At 42.0% G+C, this 22,398-nt stretch overlaps 1 protein-coding gene across 1 annotated transcript in view; it reads left to right on the top strand.

The window, feature by feature from the left end:
- LOC122814368 (zinc finger protein 729-like) overlaps positions 1-22,398 on the top strand; it is a 600,102-nt gene that overhangs the window by 526,007 nt on the left and 51,697 nt on the right. Inside the window, exons 18-19 of the mRNA XM_044086953.1 lie at positions 5,593-5,805; positions 21,521-21,647. Coding sequence (XP_043942888.1) covers positions 5,593-5,805; positions 21,521-21,647 — 340 coding nt within the window. The remainder of the gene's footprint in view (positions 1-5,592; positions 5,806-21,520; positions 21,648-22,398) is intronic.

Here is a 22,398-nt window from a genome sequence, read left to right as displayed (position 1 = left end):
GGATATTGTCAGCACCCATCCATGCAATATTTTAGCTTTTGGTAGCACTTTTAGGACTTGGTCATGTGTGATAGCTGGGGGGCGAGCAGGTTTCAGGTATGTCATGAAGGACATATGGAGGGGAGAGAGGAGTAGAGTTAGAGCTAATTTATTTTCCAGTACGTTCGCTACATCGGCAGCATCAGTGTAGATAACATTGTTCACAATCAGCTCAGTCCATTGCTGTGCTGTGGTTTGATATTACAAACATAACCAAAAAATGCCTTGTGATTGTCTTTGGCTTTGGTAGCTACTTTAGCCTCCGACTTGACTTTGGTGGATTTTATTAAGCTCCTGAGTTACTTGTTTGTTTTAGTGACAAGGGCTCTAACATTGTGGGAATTACTCTTCATACTTTTGGTCAAAGCTTAAATCGCTGTCTACAACTATCTTTATATTTGTAATGATGGTATAATTTTTGTAACTTTTTCTGAACTTGAATGCTTATTTTGTAAGCATGGTTTATTGCATTTCTGTCTGTCTCACGATTGTGCATTTATTGGCATTAAATGCAAGGTCTTTACTACTGTAGCAGGTGTACATTTCTTGAGGAAACACTTAGAGGCTGCATTTTGGAACCGGTAGTATTACACGTAGGGGAAGTGTTGATTATAAAGGACAAATTTTTAAGTAAAGAAGTTGTGGACATTTTGAAATTTAATACTTTAATTCCTAAACGGTTAAACACCAAGTGCAATTGGAAGTATCTAATTAATTAGCATGTAATTGATATTTAATTGTTTAAGGTTGTTATTTCTGTGCTATATAATGTAATGATCTGTTGTAATTGATTGCACTGCTTGAAGGCTGTGTTTGGCCGAGGCAGTAGAGACATTAAAGCTCTTTATCAGCTTTCTTTCTGTGACAGTGGTTTGTGTGATTGTATTCTTCAGCTGTGTGGTATCTCATGCATTTCTTGAAGACCTTGGAAAACTTTGGCATCTTTTATTGAAGTAATTATGTTATATAATTTGCAGTCATCAGCATACTTGGTTATCCACAGCCAGTTTTCCAGTTTTGTAGCTGAGAAGAGCAGCTAATGGTCCCATTCCAGAGCCCAATGAAACTCCAGTGGTGACTTTTGTCTAACTGGACAGGTGACCCCCCCCCCCCCAGCTCTGTAGCTTGTTGCATCTTGTTACTTAGTGTTTTACCATTGAGTTTTGTATGGATTGACATTCAAACTCTAACTTATCAGTTATTCTGTTTTGTGGGTTACTATTGTATGCCTGTACAAGCTCTAGTTAAGCAGCATTCACTATTGCTCATTCATCAGGTGCTGCTGTTTCCTCTTCAGAAAGTGCTATGACCTTCAAAATCAAGATCTCACCTAACCATCTGCAGACTTGGTCAGCTTCAAACCCTTAACATTAGCTTCGACCTCTCAGAAGTAAATCCCAAAGAGGAGTGGCTGAAGAACTGAACCTCTGGGGTCCAACATGAGAGACAGGTATTTTGGAGGAGGGAGAGCTGACCTTCTTTATTTCCTGGATTCTAATTTTGAGATAATTTGCTATCCGATAAGTTATGTAGTGATATACATTTAGCTTGGAGAGCTTACCTATGACACCAGTGTCTCAGATGGTATCAAATACCTTTGCAAGATTTAGATATGTAGTGTGCACTGATTTGCCATCATCCATTGCTACAGTATCTTTTTTTTAAGAACTCAACCAGATTAAGTATGCAGGATCATCCCTTGACAAATCTGAAAGGGTCCTGTAGTTAGCTGTGATATAATAAGGAGTTTTATTAATAATAAATTGCACATGGAGGAGTTACAGGTTGTTAATTTTTTTAAGAATGTGGAATCATCACCACCTTTAGTGCCTTTGTCTAATGTAGTGGGTGTGAACATGTGATAAGCACTGAAACTCTGCATTGATGGAATGCTTTTACTGGTCTTGAACCAGGTCTCTGTGATGATATATATATATATCTATGTTTTTCAGGGTGTTGTAGTGAGGGGAGTTTTTTTGTTATGGCCTCTAACATTGACCAGCAATGTCATAATGTTGTTTTGATTTTGTTTTATGTTGTAAGCTTTAGAAAATTGACATTGCCTAAAAAGGTGCTATGGTATGGTTAAGGATTTCATCAGTATACAAAAGCCTTGGAAGGAGCGGTGTGTAGGCTATCCTTGTTGAACTGTCTACCATCTCCTCCCAGTCTAATATATACTGTACTCCCTTTGAATAACACTGGAAGTTAAGCCAGTTGTTAAAAACAGTTTTGTTCATGTTGTGGCATCATGTTTAGTGATAGAAAAATGCTTTTTGAAGCTAGGTTCATATCAACCTCAGACAATGTACTACAAGAGGTCTATAATATCTCTCTTTATGTAGTCCCTGGAGGTATACCCTTTGTACTATGACTATGTCCATGTGTGTACTTGTGGTGCACCAACTTGAGTGCTCGTGTAATGTGTTGAATCTTGGTGCCTGATTGTATCATACTGTGACTCTCACCATACACAAAATGGTGAGTGGTACATCAGTGTGCTTCTCTATATGGAGTCACTTCTGACCAGGATATTGGATATTGTGGCAATTTGCCTTATGAGCATTTGAACTGAGTGAGTGTAGTTCTAAGATGTATGTTTCATGGTGGGTACTGCCTGTGTTGTGTGTTTGTGAGGTTGTTGAAGGTATTTGTTTCTTAGGTTACTTTTAGAAGGCCTTTGTGGTTTAAGTGTGTTACTTTTAGGAGCCTCAGCATATCACATTCTCTGTGTTTGGTCGAAATTGTGTGCACTTTGTTTAGTGTTGTACTGACAACCTGCTTATTTGCTGTGGGTGTTTGTGAGAGCTTTGCCTCCAATAACATTTCATAATTACTCTGTCTCACACACTGTATGCACTAGTTAGGCGGTTCTCACTATACAAGAGGCACTTGGTACATTGTCTGAGGATCCCCATTTCCACTGGCTGGCTATAGAGACTGATGGAATGTGCAGGTCCATGGCCCCAGCTGTTTACTAATGTGGGATGTAGGCAGAGGTATGCCAGTGAGACTTGGAGTTGATTTACTGGAGGCTTTGCCTGTGTAAAACAAACAGTACAAGTCTACAGACTTACATTTGGGATAGACGAAGCATTGCTGTAGCTGTCTAAAACAAACAAGTCTACACATGAGGAGCAACATGCCACCTAGTGCAGATCAGAGCCTCTGTACACAACTACTGACTATTTAACGTACAATTGTAATTGGTGAAGTAGGTTGTATAGAGAAAGTTAAGGTTCTAAATGTCTGCGTCTTTGCAGTGCAGTGTAACATGCTTTTGTCAGATGGGCAACATCACTCTAAACTGCTTTATTTATAACACAGTAAATAAGCAAAAACACCTCAACACAGCACATCAACCAGTAGCAAGACACTTGAATTTAGCCTCGGTAGCAAATAATGCCTATAACTAGCCAGGGAAATTTCTTCTGACACCAAAAGGAACCAGTAAACTAATTTCATCAAAGACTCAGTAATGTAGCCACTTAAGTTAGTCAAATATAGTAAATAGTTGTGACTCGCCTACTGGCTACTGCCTGACTATTAGTAGTGCTGGTGTCACCACGCTGCACTTAACTAGAAATCAGTCCCTTTTCTACTTCTCTTACCAGAAGTAAAACAGTGGCACTAACCCTAAACTGGGCTTAAGAAGCTGGTGACAGACGCTGGTAATAATCAGTCCTGTAGGTCTGCAGACTTGTTACAAATTTCACCTGGTAGATTCCCCAGTGCAACACAGCTAAGCTGCAAAATGGTTCAAAACCAGACCAGTCAGTGAAGTCCCATACACATTGTCCAATCAGAGATGGTCATAAATCAGTATATCCATGTGCCTTTCTTATCCGGAGAAAGGCAGTAGCACCAGTTCCAAGCTGTATCCTAAGAACCAGTTTTCAGGATTGGTCATCTCTAGGAAAGCTAAAAAATAATGTCCATGTTCTCATTTTCTTACCAGGAGCAAAACAGAACTACTCCTCCCAGGCTGATTCCTGAGATGTGTTTGGTTACCAATGACTGTCAGGATTGCCTAGATATTTGTGATTTCAAAAGTAGAATGGAACAAAATGGAATACACTTCATATTGCAGTGTGCACTTAACTGTGGGGAAATAGGAAAGAGAGAATAACTGAATATATCCTTCCATATCACTTTTGTAGTATCCTTTACAATAATGCAATGTATCCTTTACAATAATGCAATGTATCCTTTACAATAATGCAATAAGGATCCCCTGCCAAGGGAAGCCCAACATCCTGACAGTATACCAAAGCCTTTAGGTTGTAATATGGACTTTGTACATCACATGTATGCTCCCTGCACACAGCGTATGGCATAAAGGTGACATGCGGATGTACTATCATCAGAACTTCTTTGCCACCAGTTCAAACACCATCTTCGATCATTAGTCTGAACACTCATTCGTCTGCTAGTTACCAAGCCATTTTTCAGATGACTACCCTACTGTTTTTTTTCTTATCTAATTTCTTTTGTGGTTGTTGGTTTCATGTCATCCAGAAAGGGGAAATGCCAGTGTGGGACTCAGATCTGCTTTAAAGACTGTCATGAGCAGTGTTTGTTTTGTGACCATATGTCTTGTCCTATTTGTCAGACATTTGTTCCAAAGACCTTGCATAGTCATCTTTCCTCTTTAGCCATTTATTTAGAGAACTAATATCTTAAAAAGTTGGCTAAGGGTGCTATGGAGGAATCACCCCACCAGTGGGTCAGCCATCCATGAAGAAAAAGATCAAGAAAGCTCAGTCTGATTCTTTGGCTGTACTGCATCCACCGGTTGTCTCTATCAAGGCTGGTGAAAGCTCGGAGGACCACATGTTTTTTCAGATGGATTCCTCTGCTGTGAACATTTTGGAGGCCATTATGAATCTAGCTTCTCATGTGTCCCCAGAGGCTCTGCAGACATCCATTTTGGATGTTTGGGGGGAACTGTGGCTGATTATTTCCAAAGGGCCTGGGGGGGTGTCTGCAAATACTTGTTAAAGAGGAGATTCCCACTATGCTTATAGAGTGTCATCAGGGGTTTGAGTTACCTAAGATATTTAGGGCTGACATCCCCCTGAAAAAGAAGCAGAAAACTAAAAATCTTTCTCCTGCTCCCAAAGATCCTAAACATGAGTAGCAGGACTTCACACAGGGTCTGTTTAATGCCCTTATGGCTTTGAAGCCCCCTCAGGGGGGTCTCTGTTCCTGCTCCACCTTGGTCTTCTACTCATCTTAAAAGGCCTAGGGGGCAGGTTTCATCTAATGAGGATGTGGATTCTGATGAAGAATCCTTAACCTATTCTTCCCAGATTCCCTATCCCTTGGAGTATGGTTCTGAGGAGAAGGAATCTATTAGTCCTTCTCAAAAGGAGAATCGGATTTCTTTTGGTGATACAGTGTCCCTTATGATTGAGTTTTTTTTTTAAGTGGGGCTGTATCAAGGTCTCAGATGTCCAGAAAATGTACTATAAATTCCTTCAAGTGGAGTCTCCCAAGGCCTCATCTGTCCCTCCTGTTCTTGCTGCCTTGCTGGATGCATTTTTTTTTCAGTTTCTCAGGCTGCTGAGTCCCAGCCCCCTGCCTCCTGCTCCTAAGAAACCCAATAAGTTTTATAAGGTGGATGAGGATTGCAAATTCCTTTACAAGTGCCCCTCTGCTGACCCTTCTGTTGTTATTTCTGCTGCTTCTGATAAACCATCTAAGCTTTTGCATTCTCCAAAGCTGCTCCCCCTGACAAGGACAGCAGAACCATGGAGAGGTTGGGTAAGTTAGAAAGTGTACTGCTGCTACCCTGGCCTTTAGAACTGTGAATTACCAGCAACGCATGACCAAATATATATTTGGCTCTTCTCTTTCAGGCCTGTCAGGTTATTTCGGACCTTCCTGACTCTGAGGGGCAGACTTCAGCTCTTTCTTTACTAGGATCATCTTCTCATGTAGCTTGCCATTCTATTAAATGCAGCTACGATGCAGCTGATGCCTTGTGTACAGCTGCTGTCCTTGGCTCTGTGTTGAGGAGGTATTCCTGGCTTTGCCTCCAGCCTATGCCTGATGATATTAAGGCTAAGATGATGAATGCTCCTCTAGATAACAAGCATTTCTTCGGTGCTGCTACTGAGCTTTTTAAGTCCCTTTAGGAAAAGGCTTTGCAGGCTTGAAACACATTTTTGTTGTGGCTGATGTTCATCATGTTTCATTGTTGCAGTCATCACTGTAGGGTTCTTCCTGCTGGCAGGCAGCCCTCGGCTGGCCAGAATCCCAAAGTCTGGGTCCGGCGTTGGCTGTGTACTCACCCTCCCTGACGTCAGAGCGCCAGGGGTACAAAGCTCCCAGCCGACGCCATGTTCTCCAGTCTTTCTTGCCGCGCGGTGGAAGCAGTTCGCAAGTGCCGGTCGGCTGACTCCTGTTATTTTTGGTGCTTCATACCGAAGACATTCTTCTTTTCAAAGCTAAGTACCCCGTTGGGGAAACTTTTTTCTTGCTCCAGACCGATGTCAGAAAAAGTTAATAATTCTATTTCATGTGGGAAGCAAATACCTCATAAGGATTTTCACTCTTACTGTATTCCTTGTCTAGGCCCTGACCACGACGTAGCTAGTTGTCAGTTTTGTGCTAGATTTAATCAACGTACTATTAAACGGATACGATTTTGCCTTTCATTACTTTGGGAGGCGATTTAATTATAACATGTCGTCGGAAACACTTCCGACTACCGGAGTTCATAAAAGGCGCAAGGATAAGGATAGGCCTCCGAGGTCCAAATCAGACAACAGTTTACAATCAGAGCCAGCTGCTGGTTCGGCCATCGTCAGTGGGGCGCTTTCGCAGCCCCTGTCATCGGCCATTACAGAACCACTTGCCGAAACGGACTCCCACGAGGAGCCAACTAGGCCTTCAAATACTCCAGGTGCAGGACCTTCGGATAATGCTCCCTCAGATGGGTCCGGAGCCACTGTGCAGGTACCGGCTTCCGAGGGGGTTTTCAGGCCTACTCAGCTTCAGGTAAAGGCAAAGACAAAGGCAAAGACTCCTTCTAAAACAAAGACTCAAGCCCAGGCCTCCTCTGATCCGGGACCTAAATCTCAAAAACAAATGCTTAAAATGGCGGAGGACTTGTTAACTATGATTAGGGGTTCACATCCCCCTCCTGACAAAAGGCCAAGACAAGAATTGGATTATGAATCCTCTGATCAGGCATCTATCTCTTCAGTGTCTTCCTCTGAACAGGATTATACTTTCCCTCCTTATGAGGATTCTGATGCTGAGGAAATCCGTTCCTTCAGCTTCTCCTCCTGAGGATTATTCTTTTGGGGAAACTTTACATGACATGAGGGAACATTTTCACTGGGAAGGACAGGAGTACTCTGAATCTAAGAGAAGGCTTAGGGATTTCCTTCTTCTTCCCCAACACAGACCCCTGGCTATTCCTCCTATTTTGGATATTGTGGATGATGTCTTTTCTTAGTCTAATTTAACTCCTGACTCCTTTCCTCCGGCCCCTGCTAAGCCTGATAGATATTACAGAGTCCCTGACTCCCACCAGTTTCTTTATAAAAATCCTACTGCTGATCCAGAAACCATTTCTCAGGGTCCTAAGGGTGTTAAGGCCACCACTGCTAAGAGCCCTATTCCGTCAGATAAGGATTCTAGAGGTTTGGAGAGATGGGGCAAAAAAGTGTACACTTCTGCTACTTTATCTATTAGGGCTTTAAATTGTCAATTTCATATGTTGAAATATCAGCAATATCGTTTGTCTGTTATGAAACAAAAAATGCGTACCATTTCTGCATGTGCAGACAATAAGGAATTACATGATTTGATGCATGCTACTGAGCAGGTGGGAAAACATACCTTACACTGTGGTTTTGATGCTTTGGAGGCCTCTTGCATTGTGGCTGCCACTGGCATGGTCATTAGAAGGCATGCTTGGTTAAAGGAACAAAATTTGCCTGATCAAGTGAAAGCAAAGTTACTGGATGCTCCTGTTCAACATAATGTTTTATTTGGGTCTAAGGCTGAAGAGATTATAAAGAAAATGGAGGATAAGGCAAAATCCATGCAAACGGTTAAGGATTTCTTACAAGTACAGCCTCCTAGATTTAGCAGAAATTGGCCAGCTAAAAATTGGTCATTTCCCAGCTCGGACAGGCCTCAGAGGGGTAGATATAGGCGCCCCAGAGGGAGGGCCCAAGCACAGACCTCTTATAGACCTAGACAGTGGAGTGCTTCCACCCCCAGGGGTGGAGAAGATAGGTCTCAACTTTACAGGAAACAGGCTCAATGACTCCCCCTGCATGGCTCCAGGAACCTCTCTCCTGGAAGCTCCTCTGGGAGGAAAACTTTCTCTTTTTCACCGAAATTGGACTTACATAACCCAAGACAAGTGGGTTCTGGATGTAGTTTTAAGAGGTTACAAATTTCACTTTCACACCTTACCAAAACCAAACGGATGGCCAGACCTACCAAAAACTCAATGGGCAGAGGCATTAAAACAGGTGAGGTCCCTCATGGCTATGAGGGCCATAGAACTGGTTCCAAATTCAGAGACGGGACAAGGCTTTTATTCAAGACTTTTTCTAGTTCCCAGAAAGCAAAATACTTTGAGACCTATCCTGGATCTGTCAGTCTTAAATATTTTCCTGGATATACCAAAGTTCAAGATGCTTACTCTGCAGCAGCTCCTGCCAATGTTGAGCAAAAATGCATGGATGGTGACATTAGATATGGCTTACCTACACATTCTTATCAGACAGGAGTGCAGAAGATACCTCAGGTTCAAGGCAGGCTCAAAACATTATCAATTCTCTGCGCTGCCCTTTGGCTTGTCTACTGCACCCAGGGTCTTTACCAAGTGCCTGGCATCAGTAGTAGCTTACTGCAGACTCAAGGGAATTCAAATTTACCCTTATCTGGACGACTGCCTTATTCAAGCAGACAGCAAGGACATTTTACTGCAGCACCTGGAATTTGTTCAGAATCTACTCAAGTACCTGGGTTTCACTGTGAACGTAAAAAAGTCAAATTTGACACCCACTCAACAGATAACTTTCCTGGGTGCTCTTTTAAACACAACAACCCAGATGGCATTCCTGACATCAGAAAAACAACTACAGCTGGCTTCAACTTTCAAAAGCCTGGCGTTAATGTCTCTGCTAACTGCAAGGAAATTCCTGCAGGCTTTGGGTTACATGGCTTCCTACATCCTACTTATACCATATGCAAGACTGCATATGAGGAAGATACAATGGTACCTAAAAAGCGTATGGTCCCAGCATTGTCACAGTCTGGAAACAGTGATTGCTGTCTTGCCTTGCCTGCAAAAGGAATTCCATTGGTGGGCCATGGCGTGTCTTCAAAACAAAGGGAAAGCCTTCAGTCTACCTCCAGCCTACCAAGTGATAACCACGGACGCCTCGGATTATGCATGGGGAGCCCACTTGCAGGGGAAATGCCTGCAAGGTTTTTGGGCAGAGGATCAGAAGCATGTACATATCAATTTAAAAGAGATGTCAGCTGTGCAGAATGCCCTCTTGGCTTTCAGGGATCTTTTACAGCCAGGACAGCTACTGATATGGACAGACAACACCACAGTTATGCGGTACATAAACAAGCAAGGGGGTCCACACTCCTACCCCCTTTGCAGACTAGCCATGACTCTATGGAACACAGCACTAGCTTGCAAAGTGGACCTACAAGCTCAATTCCTGCCAGGGAAACAAAACACTCTGGCAGACATCCTGAGCAGGAACCTGTCAGAGCCACACGAGTGGATACTAGACACTCAAATATTCAAGATGATTACAGAAGCCTGGGGCTGCCCGGACATAGATCTGTTTGCATCTCCCCACAACTACCAGTTACAGACTTTTTGCACAAGGACATATCACAAGCTAGCATGGAAAGTGGATGCTCTCTCATTCAGTTGGAGGAACCTCTCGGGGTATGCCTTTCCACCACTACCTCTTCTACCAAGGGTGTTATTAAAAATAAAACAGGACAAACCAAAGCTGATCTTACTAGCCCCGAATTGGTCTCGACAATTTTGGTACTCAATACTGATAAATCTATCCCAGGAACCTCCTTGGATTCTCCCTCAGATTCCAAATCTTTTGTCTCAACATCAGGTCCTGCACTCTCATATCAAAACTCTCAGCCTGACAGCTTGGTGTATTCAGGGTCTATGATTAATCCTACCCTTTCCAAACAGGTCATGGATGTTATCTTAGAAGCCAGAAGGCCTAGCACTAGGAAATCTTATGAAGGTAAATGGAAGAGATTTTGCACCTGGATGCATGCTCAGGAATCAGATCCTCACATTCCAAATATTTCATTGATTCTACATTACCTAACAGATATGTTGTATAAGGGTTTATCTTTTTCCTCCATAAAAATACATGCCTCAGCTATCTCTGCACATTATAATACAGACCCTCCAATTTTTTCACATCCACTTCTGAAACAATATCTCAGAGGAGCAAAGAATTTAAGGCCCCCTAGGACACCTCCCATTCCTGCCTGGGACCTCAATTATGTCCTGGAAAAACTTACTCTGCCTCCTTTTGAGCCTGCTGCCACATCTGATATAAAGTATTTATCATGGAAGACTGTTATGCTACTGGCTTTGACATCAGCCAGGAGAGTCTCGGAGTTACAAGCGCTCATGGCTGTGGAACCTTACATTATTGTTCATCAAGACGGGGTTTCTTTAAGGAATAACCCTACTTTCATGCCTAAAGTGGTTTCTAAAGTGGCTTTAAACCAAACTATTCACCTGCCAACTTTTTTCCCTAATCCACAAAATAAGGGGGAGAGGATCTTGCATTCTTTGGACATGCACAGGCAGCTTCGCTTTTACCTGAACAGAACCAAGGATATCAGGAAAACAGAACAACTGTTTGTTTCTTATGCAGCAAATTCCCAAGACAAAGCTATTTCAAAACCAACCATTTCTAAATGGATTGCTCATGGAATCAGATTATGTTACTCTCATCATGGAAAGCAAATCCCAGGAAAAATTAGGACTCACTCTACCACAGCTGCTGCTACTTCAGCTGCCTTTCTCAGGGGAGTACCTACCAAAGATATTTTGGAAGCTGCATCTTGGAGTTCAGTGCATACTTTCTCTAAGCACTATAATCTCCCTCTTTATTCTAAGTCTAGGGCAGGCTTTGCTTCTGCAGTCTTGCAAGGCCTTCTAGCCACCACTTCTACTCAATAACCTACACCCTTTATCTCAGCTTTGGGATTCAACCCTACAGTGATGACTGCAACAGTGAAACACGATGAACATAGTACAGTTGTGTACACTTACCATAAATGTAGATGTTCGAGTGTCTTCACTGTTGCAGTCTGGGTTACCCACCCTCCTGTCCCCTCTTATACTTTTATTGGTATGATTCCCTACTTCACCCTTCTTCCGAGGTGTATTTGCTACAGGGTATGGGGTTTGTTGTATGTTACATTTTTGTTTTACTTTTAGCCTTCACTTTTGGGCACCTGACATCTGGGGCAAGAAAAACTGGAGAACATGGCGTCGGCTGGGAGCTTTGTACCCCTGGTGCTCTGACGTCAGGGAGGGTGAGTACACAGCTGATGCCGGACCCAGACTTTGGGATTCTGGCCAACCGTGGGCTGCCTGCCGGCAGGAAGAACCCTACAGTGATGACTGCAACAGTGAAGACATTCAAACATCTACATTTATGGTAAGTGTACACAACTGTACTTTTCTAAGTTTCAGAGGAATTGCTGTAATAATCCTGCCTTTGTTCACAGACAGTCTCTCCCAAAGGTAAAAAGGATGGGAGAAAGGCTCTTCCTGCTATGTCTACTCAAACTCCTGTAGCCCCCTTTTTCAGACAAGTCCGGTCATGTCCGACTGTCCTTGCCCTCCTCTCCTCAGTCACATCCTTCTTTCTCTTTGTCTTTCCTTGTCTCCTCCAATTTGGTTAAAGATCACCCAGGATTCTTGGGTTCTATCCATCATTCATCAGGGGTATTATATGGTTACTTTTTGGGCAATCCTCAGGCTCCTCAGATACAGCAGCCCTTTTTTCCAGAGTTTCTTCAGATCCCTTTGTCTCAAAGAACAATTCAAGAATTTCTGGCTCCTCAAAAGGGGAAGGGATTTTACTCCAGAATGTTTCTGGTTCCCAGGAAAAAAGGCACCTGGAGACCCATTCTGGATCCCTCTAGCTCTTTCAGCCCGATACCTTTTGAAGGTTCCTTCCTTTTAGATGTTATCCCTTCAAACCTTGTTTCATCCTCTTTCTCAGGCTTTTCTATTTTCTCTGGATATCAAGGATGTGTGTCTCCATATCCCTGTCTGTCCCCTTTTCAGGAAGCTTTTACATTTCTCTGTTGCTTCCTTGCATTTTCATTTTTCTGTTTTTCCCTTTGGCCTCTCTACTGCCCCAAGGGTCTTCAAATGCCTTGCTCCTGTGATTGCTTTTTGCAGGTTGAGGTGAATTCAGATCTTTCCTTATCTGGATGACCTCCTCACTTGGGCTTCCTCTCCAGAGACTTTACTTCAGCATCTTCACTTTGCTATTTGTCTCATGCAAAGCTGGGGATTTACAGTGAACTTCCAAAAATTGTTCCTAACTCCTTCTCAAGATCATGTTTTTTTTTTTTAGTTGCAGGCTCCAGACTATTCCAGTGCTGGCTTCCCTACCTCCTCCCAAGGCCTTAACTCTGATTGTGTTCTTTCAATCCCTTCTTCCTCTCATCTCCATTACAGCCAGGGAGTTTCTAAGGGGTCTGGGGTCCATTGCTTCCACCATTCCTATGCTTCTTCTGGCAAAGCTTCAGATGAGAAAGCTCCAGTGGTTCCTAAATTCAGTCTGGCTTCAACATTCTCATCCTTGTTGGAGTTTCAGTAGTGAATTCATCAATTGTCCATGACCCCAGGGCTTCCTTTTCTGCCTTCTCTGCTCAGGCACTCTGTTCATATGCATCAGACGTGGGCTGGGAACCTCGTTCAGACCTCTGAAAGTTCAGAGCCTTTGATTTCTTTTTCAGAATAAGGAACACATCAGTATCAAAGAGATGAGGATTCTTCTCCTGGCCCTTTAGGCCTTTCATTCTCTTTTCCTTCCAGGGCCACTCATTGTCTTCAAATCCAGGACCGCAGTGATGTGGTACATCGACTGGCAAGGAGGGACAAGGTCCTACCTCTTATGCAGACTAGCTATTCAGGTTTGTTATCTAACTGTCCAGTATCAGGTGACTCTTCAGGCTGTTTATATTCCTTCAGATCAGAACTTTGTGTCAGATTCTCTGAGCAAGTCCATAACACAAACTGATGAGTGGATGCTTTACAGAGATGTTTCTGGACATTGTCCACCAGTGGGGGTACTCCTCAACTAAATCTTTTTTGCCTCCCCTCTGAACTGACAACTTCCTCCATTTGACACCAGAGTCCCATGTCCTCTGTTTCTTTATGCCTTCCCACCCCTTCCTCTCATAATTCAGGTCCTGTTCAAGATATAATAGGATGCCCCCAAAATCTTGTTGGTGACTCCTTTTTGGCCCAGACAGCACTGTTTCCCTCTTCTGCATTTAGCCAAGGACAATCATCACAAGTTACCTCACAGGGTGGACCTACTCACATAAGACAAGGGGTCTGTCATCCATCCCGACCTGTCCACTCTTCAGTTGGCACTGTGGGTAATTGGGTTTTGATACCTTTTATCTGAGGACGAGCTTTGAGTTCTGCAGGACGCCAGGAAACTCACAACTAGAAAATATTATTTATCCAAAAGGAAGAGATTTTCTGCCAGGTATCTTTCTCATAACTTGGATCCACTTATTTTGGAAGTTCCTTTGGTTTTCTCTTATTTTTTATCTTATTATTTATCTTCTGTTAAAGCCCACCTGTCAACTATTTTGCTTGTCTGCTTTTGACCCCCTGGCTTCTAGATTCAAGGTCAAACAATTTCTTAAAGACGTCCTTCCCATTAGTTTTCCTAGGAAGCCTATTCCTGCTTCCTTAAACCCTAATTTTGTTTTGGAAAAACGAACTCAGGCTCCTTTTGAGCCTGCAGCTTCAGCTTCCTTATAACACTGTTTATTTATTTATTTATTTTATATTTGTTAACCGGGTAGAGTCTGGCAGGGCAAGTAGCCCGTTTTCAGTGGAAACCCGGGGAGATAAGCTCCATAACAATAGTACAAAAAGATTACAAAAATTTTAAAAAGATTTACAAACAATTTACAAAAAGTTTGACAGTTGCCAACAATCACAATTTACAAAAAGTTTACATTTCGTAAGCATTATTACAGACAGTAATATCAAACTCATTAGATATATAACTAAAAACCATTGTGGTATTTTCATTTGGTAGAAGTAAGACAAGAAGATAGCAGAATAGAAAACATTTGATCAAAGGCATGAGAAACTAACCAAGAGTATTACAGGGGCATAGCCATTGTTGAGTAAGGCATTCCTTTAGGAGTTTTCTGAAGATATGATGAGCTGTGTTTTTTTAAGATATTCTGGTTCCACTGTCTGGCTACTTTGAAGGAGAAGATAAAGTCACTGAAGTAATTATGGAACTTTGTAACCTTGAGTATAAGTTTATCGGATGATCTAAGGGTCCTGGGGTTGGTATTTAGTTGCACTAGGTTGGAGAGTGCAGGGCAGTTTTCAGCTTTGTGGATAAAGGAGTGGGCAGTGGTGAGATGAATGACCAATAACAGATTGGGAAATTCAAGCCAGTGTAGCTTCTGAAGAGCAAGGCAATGATGGGTCCTGCTGGGTATATTAGCAGCAAATTTTGCTATGTTGTTATAGCAGGAATCAAGTAGATGTAAATCACACTTGCGCAGGTTAGTGAAAAGTTAATGACAGTAGAGAAGAGTAGGTAGGAGGTGGGAGGTGGGATCTGGCTGTGGCTAGTGTGGCATTTTGAGTAAGGTAAGGCTTGGCCCTGTATATTGCACCAGGTTTGATGTGAATTTTCTTAATAGTAAGTGATATGCATTTATTGAATGTTAGGTTGTCATCTGTTGTGACACCAAGTAGTTTTGTTTGGTTAACTGGTTCTGTCATAGTACCATTAGTGGAGCAGATGGAGAGAGGAGGTGGGTTGGCTTTGGATTTCCTGTTGGAGAAGATCATTACTTTTGTTTTGTTTGGGTTTAGGATGAGATGAAGTTCATTTAGATCATTTTCAATATCTAGAAATGACTTTTGCAATTTATCTTGGAGTTCCTGGGGTGTGGCAGTAGAGCAAATAAGAGTAGCATTGTCAGCATATGAAATAATAGAAGCAGATTTAGTGGCAGTGTTTAGACTATTTATGAATATAATAAAAAGGAGAGGGCCAAGGATGGAACCCCAAGGAACCCCAACAGAGACTGGGAGGAGTGTGGAGAGTTTATTATCCTATTTAGTTGCCTGTTGTCAATTAGTAAGGTAGCTAAAGAACCAGTTCAGAGCTGTAGAGTTGAGGCTGATGAAGGCTAGAGTGCTGAGTAGTAGTCTGTGGGATACTGTATCAAAAGCTTTGGACATATCAAGGAATATAGTAGAGACTAGTTGTCCATTTTTTTGAGGAGGTTGCTGTAGTTAGTGAAACTTGTGTGGGCTGTGGAGATACTGTGTTTTGGAGGGAAGCCGTGCTGTGAACTAGATAGGGGGTTATTTGTAATGAGGTGGTCTAGGAGCTGCTTATGGATACATTTCTCTAAACTTTTGGCTAGGGTTGAGAGAATGGCAATGGGCCGATAATTAGAGATATTTTTAGATGGGCCTCCCTTGTGGAGAGGGATGATATTTTCTGTTCTTGGAAGACTGTTCTTTTGGCCCTTGTCTCAGCTAGATGGGTGTATGAGCTGTAGGCACTTATGGCCGTTCCTCCTTTTTCAGTTTGTCATAAGGACAGGGTGTCTCGTTGTACTAATCCTTCTTTTATACCCAAGATGGTTAATGAGTTGTCTCTTAATCAGTCTATTCATTTGCTCACTTTTTTCCCTTCTCCACAATCCGCTAGTGAGAATGTTATTCACACCTTGGATTTGCACAGACAACTCCAATATTATTTGGATAAAACGAAAGCGATTTGCAAATCTGAGCAGCTTTCATCCTGGGCCATTAGGTTTGTCTGTTTACAAGCAAACTATTTCCTCTTAGATAGCTAAAGCCATTTCCTTTTGCTATTCCTTTCTTGGGAAGGTGTCCCTTTGTCTGTTAAGGCTTATTCTACTAGGGCAGTGGCTTCTTCTTATGCTTTTGCCAAAGGTTTGGATACTAATTCCATTCCTCAGGCAGCCACTTAGACCTCTGTGCCATTCCTCAGGCAGCCACTTGGACCTCTGTGCATACTTTAACCAAGCACTATAAGTTGGATATTGTTTCTAAGGCTAGAGCTGGATTTGCCAGGGATATCCTGCATGGTTTTCTTGAGGGCTCTGTTGGGCACTCCTCCTCCCAACTTTCTTCCTGAGCTTTTGTACTGCAGCAGTGATATGGAAGGACATAGAACAGTTGTGTAAAATCTTACCATAACAGTAGCTGTCCTTCTCTTCACTGTTGCAGTATTCACTCCATCCCTCCTCCCTATTTCGTTCTCTTTGGACTGTTAATCCTCTTGGGGCTTTTCAGTTCTGAGGATGTTATGTCCATACATCACCTTTGTGCCCTATGCCATGCTTGGGGAGTGTACGTGTGACATACGACATCCCAATTACAACCTAAAGGCTTTGGTATACTGGCCGGATGCCTGACTACCTTTGGAAGGGAGTCCCTGTCATATAGAATACCAGTGAAGAGAAGGGCATCTACTATTATGGTGAGATTTTACACCACTATACTTTTTAACGGTCTAAGGGGAGGGCCTTCCTAGTTTCAACAACATGGAGTAATCACAGTTGGTACAAAGACCAACAGAGAACTGAAACAGTGAACAAACATTAACAGAGGAGCAAAACAAATGTGGATTTATTTTGATAGCCAATATGGAAGAGAAGCATCAGATGAGATCAGAGGGTGGATATGGAGCACTCATAGCACTGTGAAGCCCTATTATGCCCTTCTGTGTTATGTACATGCTGCCACCCACTTAGTGTAACAGGGCACTACCATCACTTGATTTGGTATGTACCAGTCCTCAGACCCAGCGTGTAACAGAGCACTACCATCACTGGCTTGGTATGTACCAGTCCTCAGACCCAGCATGTAACAGAGCGCTGCCATCACTGGCTTGGTATGTACCAGTCCTCAGACCCAGCGTGTAACAGAGCGCTGCCATCACTGGCTTGGTATGTACCAGTCCTCAGACCCAGCATGTAACAGAGCGCTACCATCACTGGCTTGGTATGTACCAATCCTCAGACCCAGCGTGTAACAGAGCGCTGCCATCACTGGCTTGGTATGTACCAGTCCTCAGACCCAGCATGTAACAGAGCGCTACCATCACTGGCTTGGTATGTACCAATCCTCAGACCCAGCGTGTAACAGAGCACTACCATCACTGGCTTGGTATGTACCACTCCTCAGACTTGGCGTGTAACAGGGCACTACCATCACTTGATTTGGTATGTACCAATCCTCAGACCCAGCGTGTAACAGAGCGCTACCATCACTGGCTTGGTATGTACCAGTCCTCAGACCCAGCATGTAACAGAGCGCTACCATCACTGGCTTGGTATGTACCAATCCTCAGACCCAGCGTGTAACAGAGCGCTGCCATCACTGGCTTGGTATGTACCAGTCCTCAGACCCAGCATGTAACAGAGCGCTACCATCACTGGCTTGGTATGTACCAATCCTCAGACCCAGCGTGTAACAGAGCACTACCATCACTGGCTTGGTATGTACCACTCCTCAGACTTGGCGTGTAACAGAGCGCTACCATCACTGGCTTGGTATACCAAGCTAAAGACCCAGTCTGGGCAGAAGTGCTGTTTGCAGATGCAGGAAATACCTAGAACACCTCTCCCTTTCCACAGGTTGGGAAAACAGGCAATGCACATTTATATCAACCCTACCCACCTGCTTCCTGTAGTGCATGAACCACCACTCATACTCAGGTCACTGAGGTCATTTCAGGGCTTCATCTTGCTACACCATACAGCCAGGCTTAAAATTCGTCAGTAGTTCCTTCAGCAGCCATAACTGTTATGGTCCCAGAGCTGAACGTCCTTCATCAGCCATAACTGTTGTGGCCCCAGAGCTGCACGTCCTTCATCAGCCATAACTGCATGCTGCAGTGATACATCTTCAGCACCATGTGATGGGACATGTCCGTGTCATCTCTTTAGCAGTCCCTTTCATCTGTTATGTATAAGCATACCCTCTGGATAACCTGGGGTTTCCTAAACTCTTACTTTAGCCATATAAGCTGACCATGACTTCCTATTCTCTCAGCTCATTGGCCTGCTTTACTTTACCATTATTCATACGTAAATGCCTCATTTCAGCTGACCATTTCATGAATTACTTTTATCCATTTTTATTTATGAAGACACTATTACATGTTTATAAAACCAATTATACCCAACATCTGTAACTTAAATACAAACTGTGAAATATCCCAAGGTTTAACAACTCATTGCCGTGCCTCCAGAATTCTAGATCATTCTTTATGACATGCTAATCAATGATTAAGGGTCTTGCTACTAACCGCTGAAGATTCCGGTGGAATCCTCAATGTTAATTTTGCTAGGCAACCTAGCGTATAGATATCCACCCATTAATACTACTACTAACTACAAAAAGGGTTATTAACAATAATCTGTACTGCTAGAATGACTGTTTAAATGGTACTCCGTTACATTTTCTCTGTTCTGTTACACAGCTCATTACTTCAGTGTTAAGCTGAAGCTTTTTCCTTGTGAATCCATAACCTTATTATATGTTGTTTGCACTACTGCCCGAGTTCCAGTTATCTGTAACCTCCGACAGTAAATGTGATTTTCAGTGTCTCTACTGCAAACTAGCAGCCTTATGTATATGTACTGCAGACTACCTTAATTCTTCTGCAAATTATACTTACAAGGCAGATAAAGATAAGTCTGATACCAATCAAATTAGTATGGTTACTCAGTCTCGCCCAATGCACAGCTGTTCTTATAAAGCTCATCCAGCATGCAACAGTCTGCTAAAATGCCAAGACCAAACTATAAATCATACCTCTCAACTGTACAGATTTTCACAGAATGTCCAGATTTTGGCCTCATATTTTTGGTCTGGTTTTCTGGCTAATTAGTGGTAAATCATTAAAGACTGAAGTTAGAAAATAGTGACAAACATTTGAGTTTCAGACTTCATATACTTCAAAAAATTCATGCTAATACAAAACCTGTTATTCTATCAACTTTCTAAGTTTATAAGAGCAACAATTAAAAATTGTCCCTATTTTTGGGCCTTTGTCCCACGTTTATTTATGGCTTTGATCAGATTCTTGCTCTTAGAGATTGAGATGTATGTTTCTATTGTACCGGTCTTTTTAGAATGCTTCCTTTGTCATTCCACCATGAGTATGCAATACCAAAACTTAAAAAACACATTAACCCTATGTACTGCCATTCACAGTCCTCCAAGTTTTTGATGTCAAATTCAGTCGCACTCCACAAGTAATACATCTACTAAACAAAAAGGCCTAAAAATTAAAAAAAAAAAAAAAAAACCTTTCTGTATATATGTAAAGTTTGCAGTAAATTAAATTCTCTTAGAAACTGGGCTTCAGAAACCCAGCCACTGGGGATGCACAAGCCGGTGTATTTGTTCGTGCCGATCCCAAGCCCGGATAAATGGGGAGGGTTGCGTTAGGATGGGCATCCAGTGTAAAACATTTGCCAAATGACATATGCGGACAACAATACAGATTTACATACCTCACTTCAACTTGACAAACAAACAAAAAACACTGGAGCCAGAATAAGTTGAGTGCTTTCTGAAGAAGTTCTGTAATAAACAGGATGAAAGCGCTCAACTTATTCTGACTGCAGTGTTTTTTGTTTGTTTTTTCAGATTTACATACCTGATCGGTCGAGGCCTGGGTTAACAATGGGCTACTGTTGGCCGAAGGAGAAGAAGAGGGTGAAGGCATGCCCAAAGGCAGGATGGATGTGGTGAGAGAGGAGAAAGCAGGTGGTTGGTGTGATCAAGCAAGATGCAGAGGACAGGAAGAAATGGAAACGGATGATCTGCTGTGGTGACCCTAATGGGACCAGCCGAAAGAAAAAGAAGAAGAAACAAGCCTATTAGCAGAGGCTTAACAGAGTCCAGGGTGAAAACATATCAAACCAGGCAACCTATTTCTTCACTGCAAAGCCACAGACCAAGTCTAAGAGGTGTTTGTGTCATATTTATGACAAATCACATTCCATCAAGACTGACTACATGATCTTCAAATCTAACCAAGCTGCAAGCCCTAATGTTTAATCTGAATTTGCACCTTAGAAGGTCACTTACATTTCAACATCATCTGAGTCTATAGTCCTACTCACCAGCTGAGAAGCAGTATTTTGCTCCTAAAAACATTGATTTCCTCTGCATTACACTCCTGTCTTGCTGTCTTGTGAGACTTTAACTTACATTGAGAGTCTCATGCATGTTGAGCAACTTAGCATCTGTCTTGCCCACATGACAAATTATTACCCATAATAGTAGGTATAGTTTCCTTAACATCCCTGACATGATCTGCTTTCTGATCGTTCATCCTCCAGTCTTTGCTGATCACTGTCTTATAACTTCCACGTTCGGAAATAAAAGGTCGCAGCACCTAGTAAACTACTGCATATTTTAACACAGGGGACATCTTATGCTTACTAAACTAACTTTAGTAGATGTGAAACCCATTATATCTTAGCCAGACTGTGACAATTTTGTTTGCTATTTGTTAAATATTTTCTTTCACTCCATAATAATTAAACTCCAGTTACAACAAGGTGAGTTACATGAATGCCATTCCCTTGGGTAAGTAGTGACCTAAAAGAGCTTTTGCTACCATAAGCAAGCTGTAGAACAATTCAAAGCCTTAAATGTAAAACAGCCTTGGAACAATATGGACTGTTAAGTAACAAGTGCAGAAAATTCAAAACCAAGTTTCTCAGCTAAGGCAAGCTTTATCATTAGGAATACATAAAGGATGCCACATTTGTGTTATAAGGATGCCCTACACATAACCTCAAGTAATGGTTAACTGTACTAGAAAGCATTAGATTGTTGTAAGTATTGGGAAGGTGTTTTGTTGATAAAACTAGTGTACCCCCTTACATAATTCTCAGCTGTTGTACATACAGCTACTCAAAGACTGTTACTAAGTAAAGTGTTCACTCATCATATATGGTATGCCTCACTCTGTAACTGTATTTCCTTCTCTAACCGGCTTGTAGCTGAAGGGGGGGAGCTCCAGTGGTCGACAAGCATGTATGCACAAAAACAGCACTGAATGCTAATGGTTTCTACTGAGAAAAAAATGTAGATTTGGTGTTGCATGCGATAAAATCTGAAGTACACTTTATCCTTTTCCAGGTACCTGAAACCTTTGAGGATGTCGTTGTCACTTTCTCAGAAGAGGAATGGAAGATGTTAAAAAAACATGAGAAGGAGCTTTACAGGGAAGCGATGGTAAATAACTATGAAACCATGGTTTCAGTAGGTAAGTACAGTCTGTATTCTATTAGATAAAAATATAATATTAAAATGCTGCTCCAGGCTAATTCAGACAATTTCTTCAAGGAATGTCTGGGCTTTCTCATTGCAAATGGTTCTGATGCAGCCAAAATCTCTGCCTACAGATCCTACATTGTCTCAACTGATCCTTTTTTCTCCGTCTTGTTTATTACTATACCTTTCAAGCATAAAGTCTTTTCTTGTTCTCTGTTTTTCCATTCCTTTAGTATTTTACTATGGGAAATCAGCACATTATGAATTACGTTATACTTCTTTCATTTCTGAATTCTGCTCCGGTACTTCAGTGACAAAATCATTCACTTTTTTGTTTGCATAAAACAGCCTCGCCTCTTAAATGATAAATTTTCCTACTGAGGTAGTTAATATTCCCTTTCCTCCTCCTGTATTCTGAGAAATATGTATTATGATCCACCAATATTTCTTCATAGAGAGGTTGTCATTTAAGTTGTGTTTCTAATCTGTTGTTTACTAACACGGTATTGTTATCAGCTACATTGTACAGATACATTGAAAGTTTTGGCCTAATTAAATGAGTTTCTTATAATAACTCAGAGTAGAAATTTGGAATCTAATAATAATCCTGGTCTGAAAGATACAGTGCAATTAGAACTTTTTAAATGTTAACCTTTATTGTCATGTGGATAACTGCATCGCCTTTAGCTGTTCTTACACCTGAGAAAAACATGCAGGTAGAGCATCTGTGTAAAACATACAGC

The sequence above is a fragment of the Protopterus annectens genome, chromosome 10.part0 (genome assembly GCF_019279795.1).
Source record: "Protopterus annectens isolate FY-2018-M chromosome 10.part0, PAN1.0, whole genome shotgun sequence".
NCBI classification, from domain to species: domain Eukaryota; kingdom Metazoa; phylum Chordata; order Ceratodontiformes; family Protopteridae; genus Protopterus; species Protopterus annectens.
This window is presented reverse-complemented; position numbering and strand designations above follow the sequence as displayed.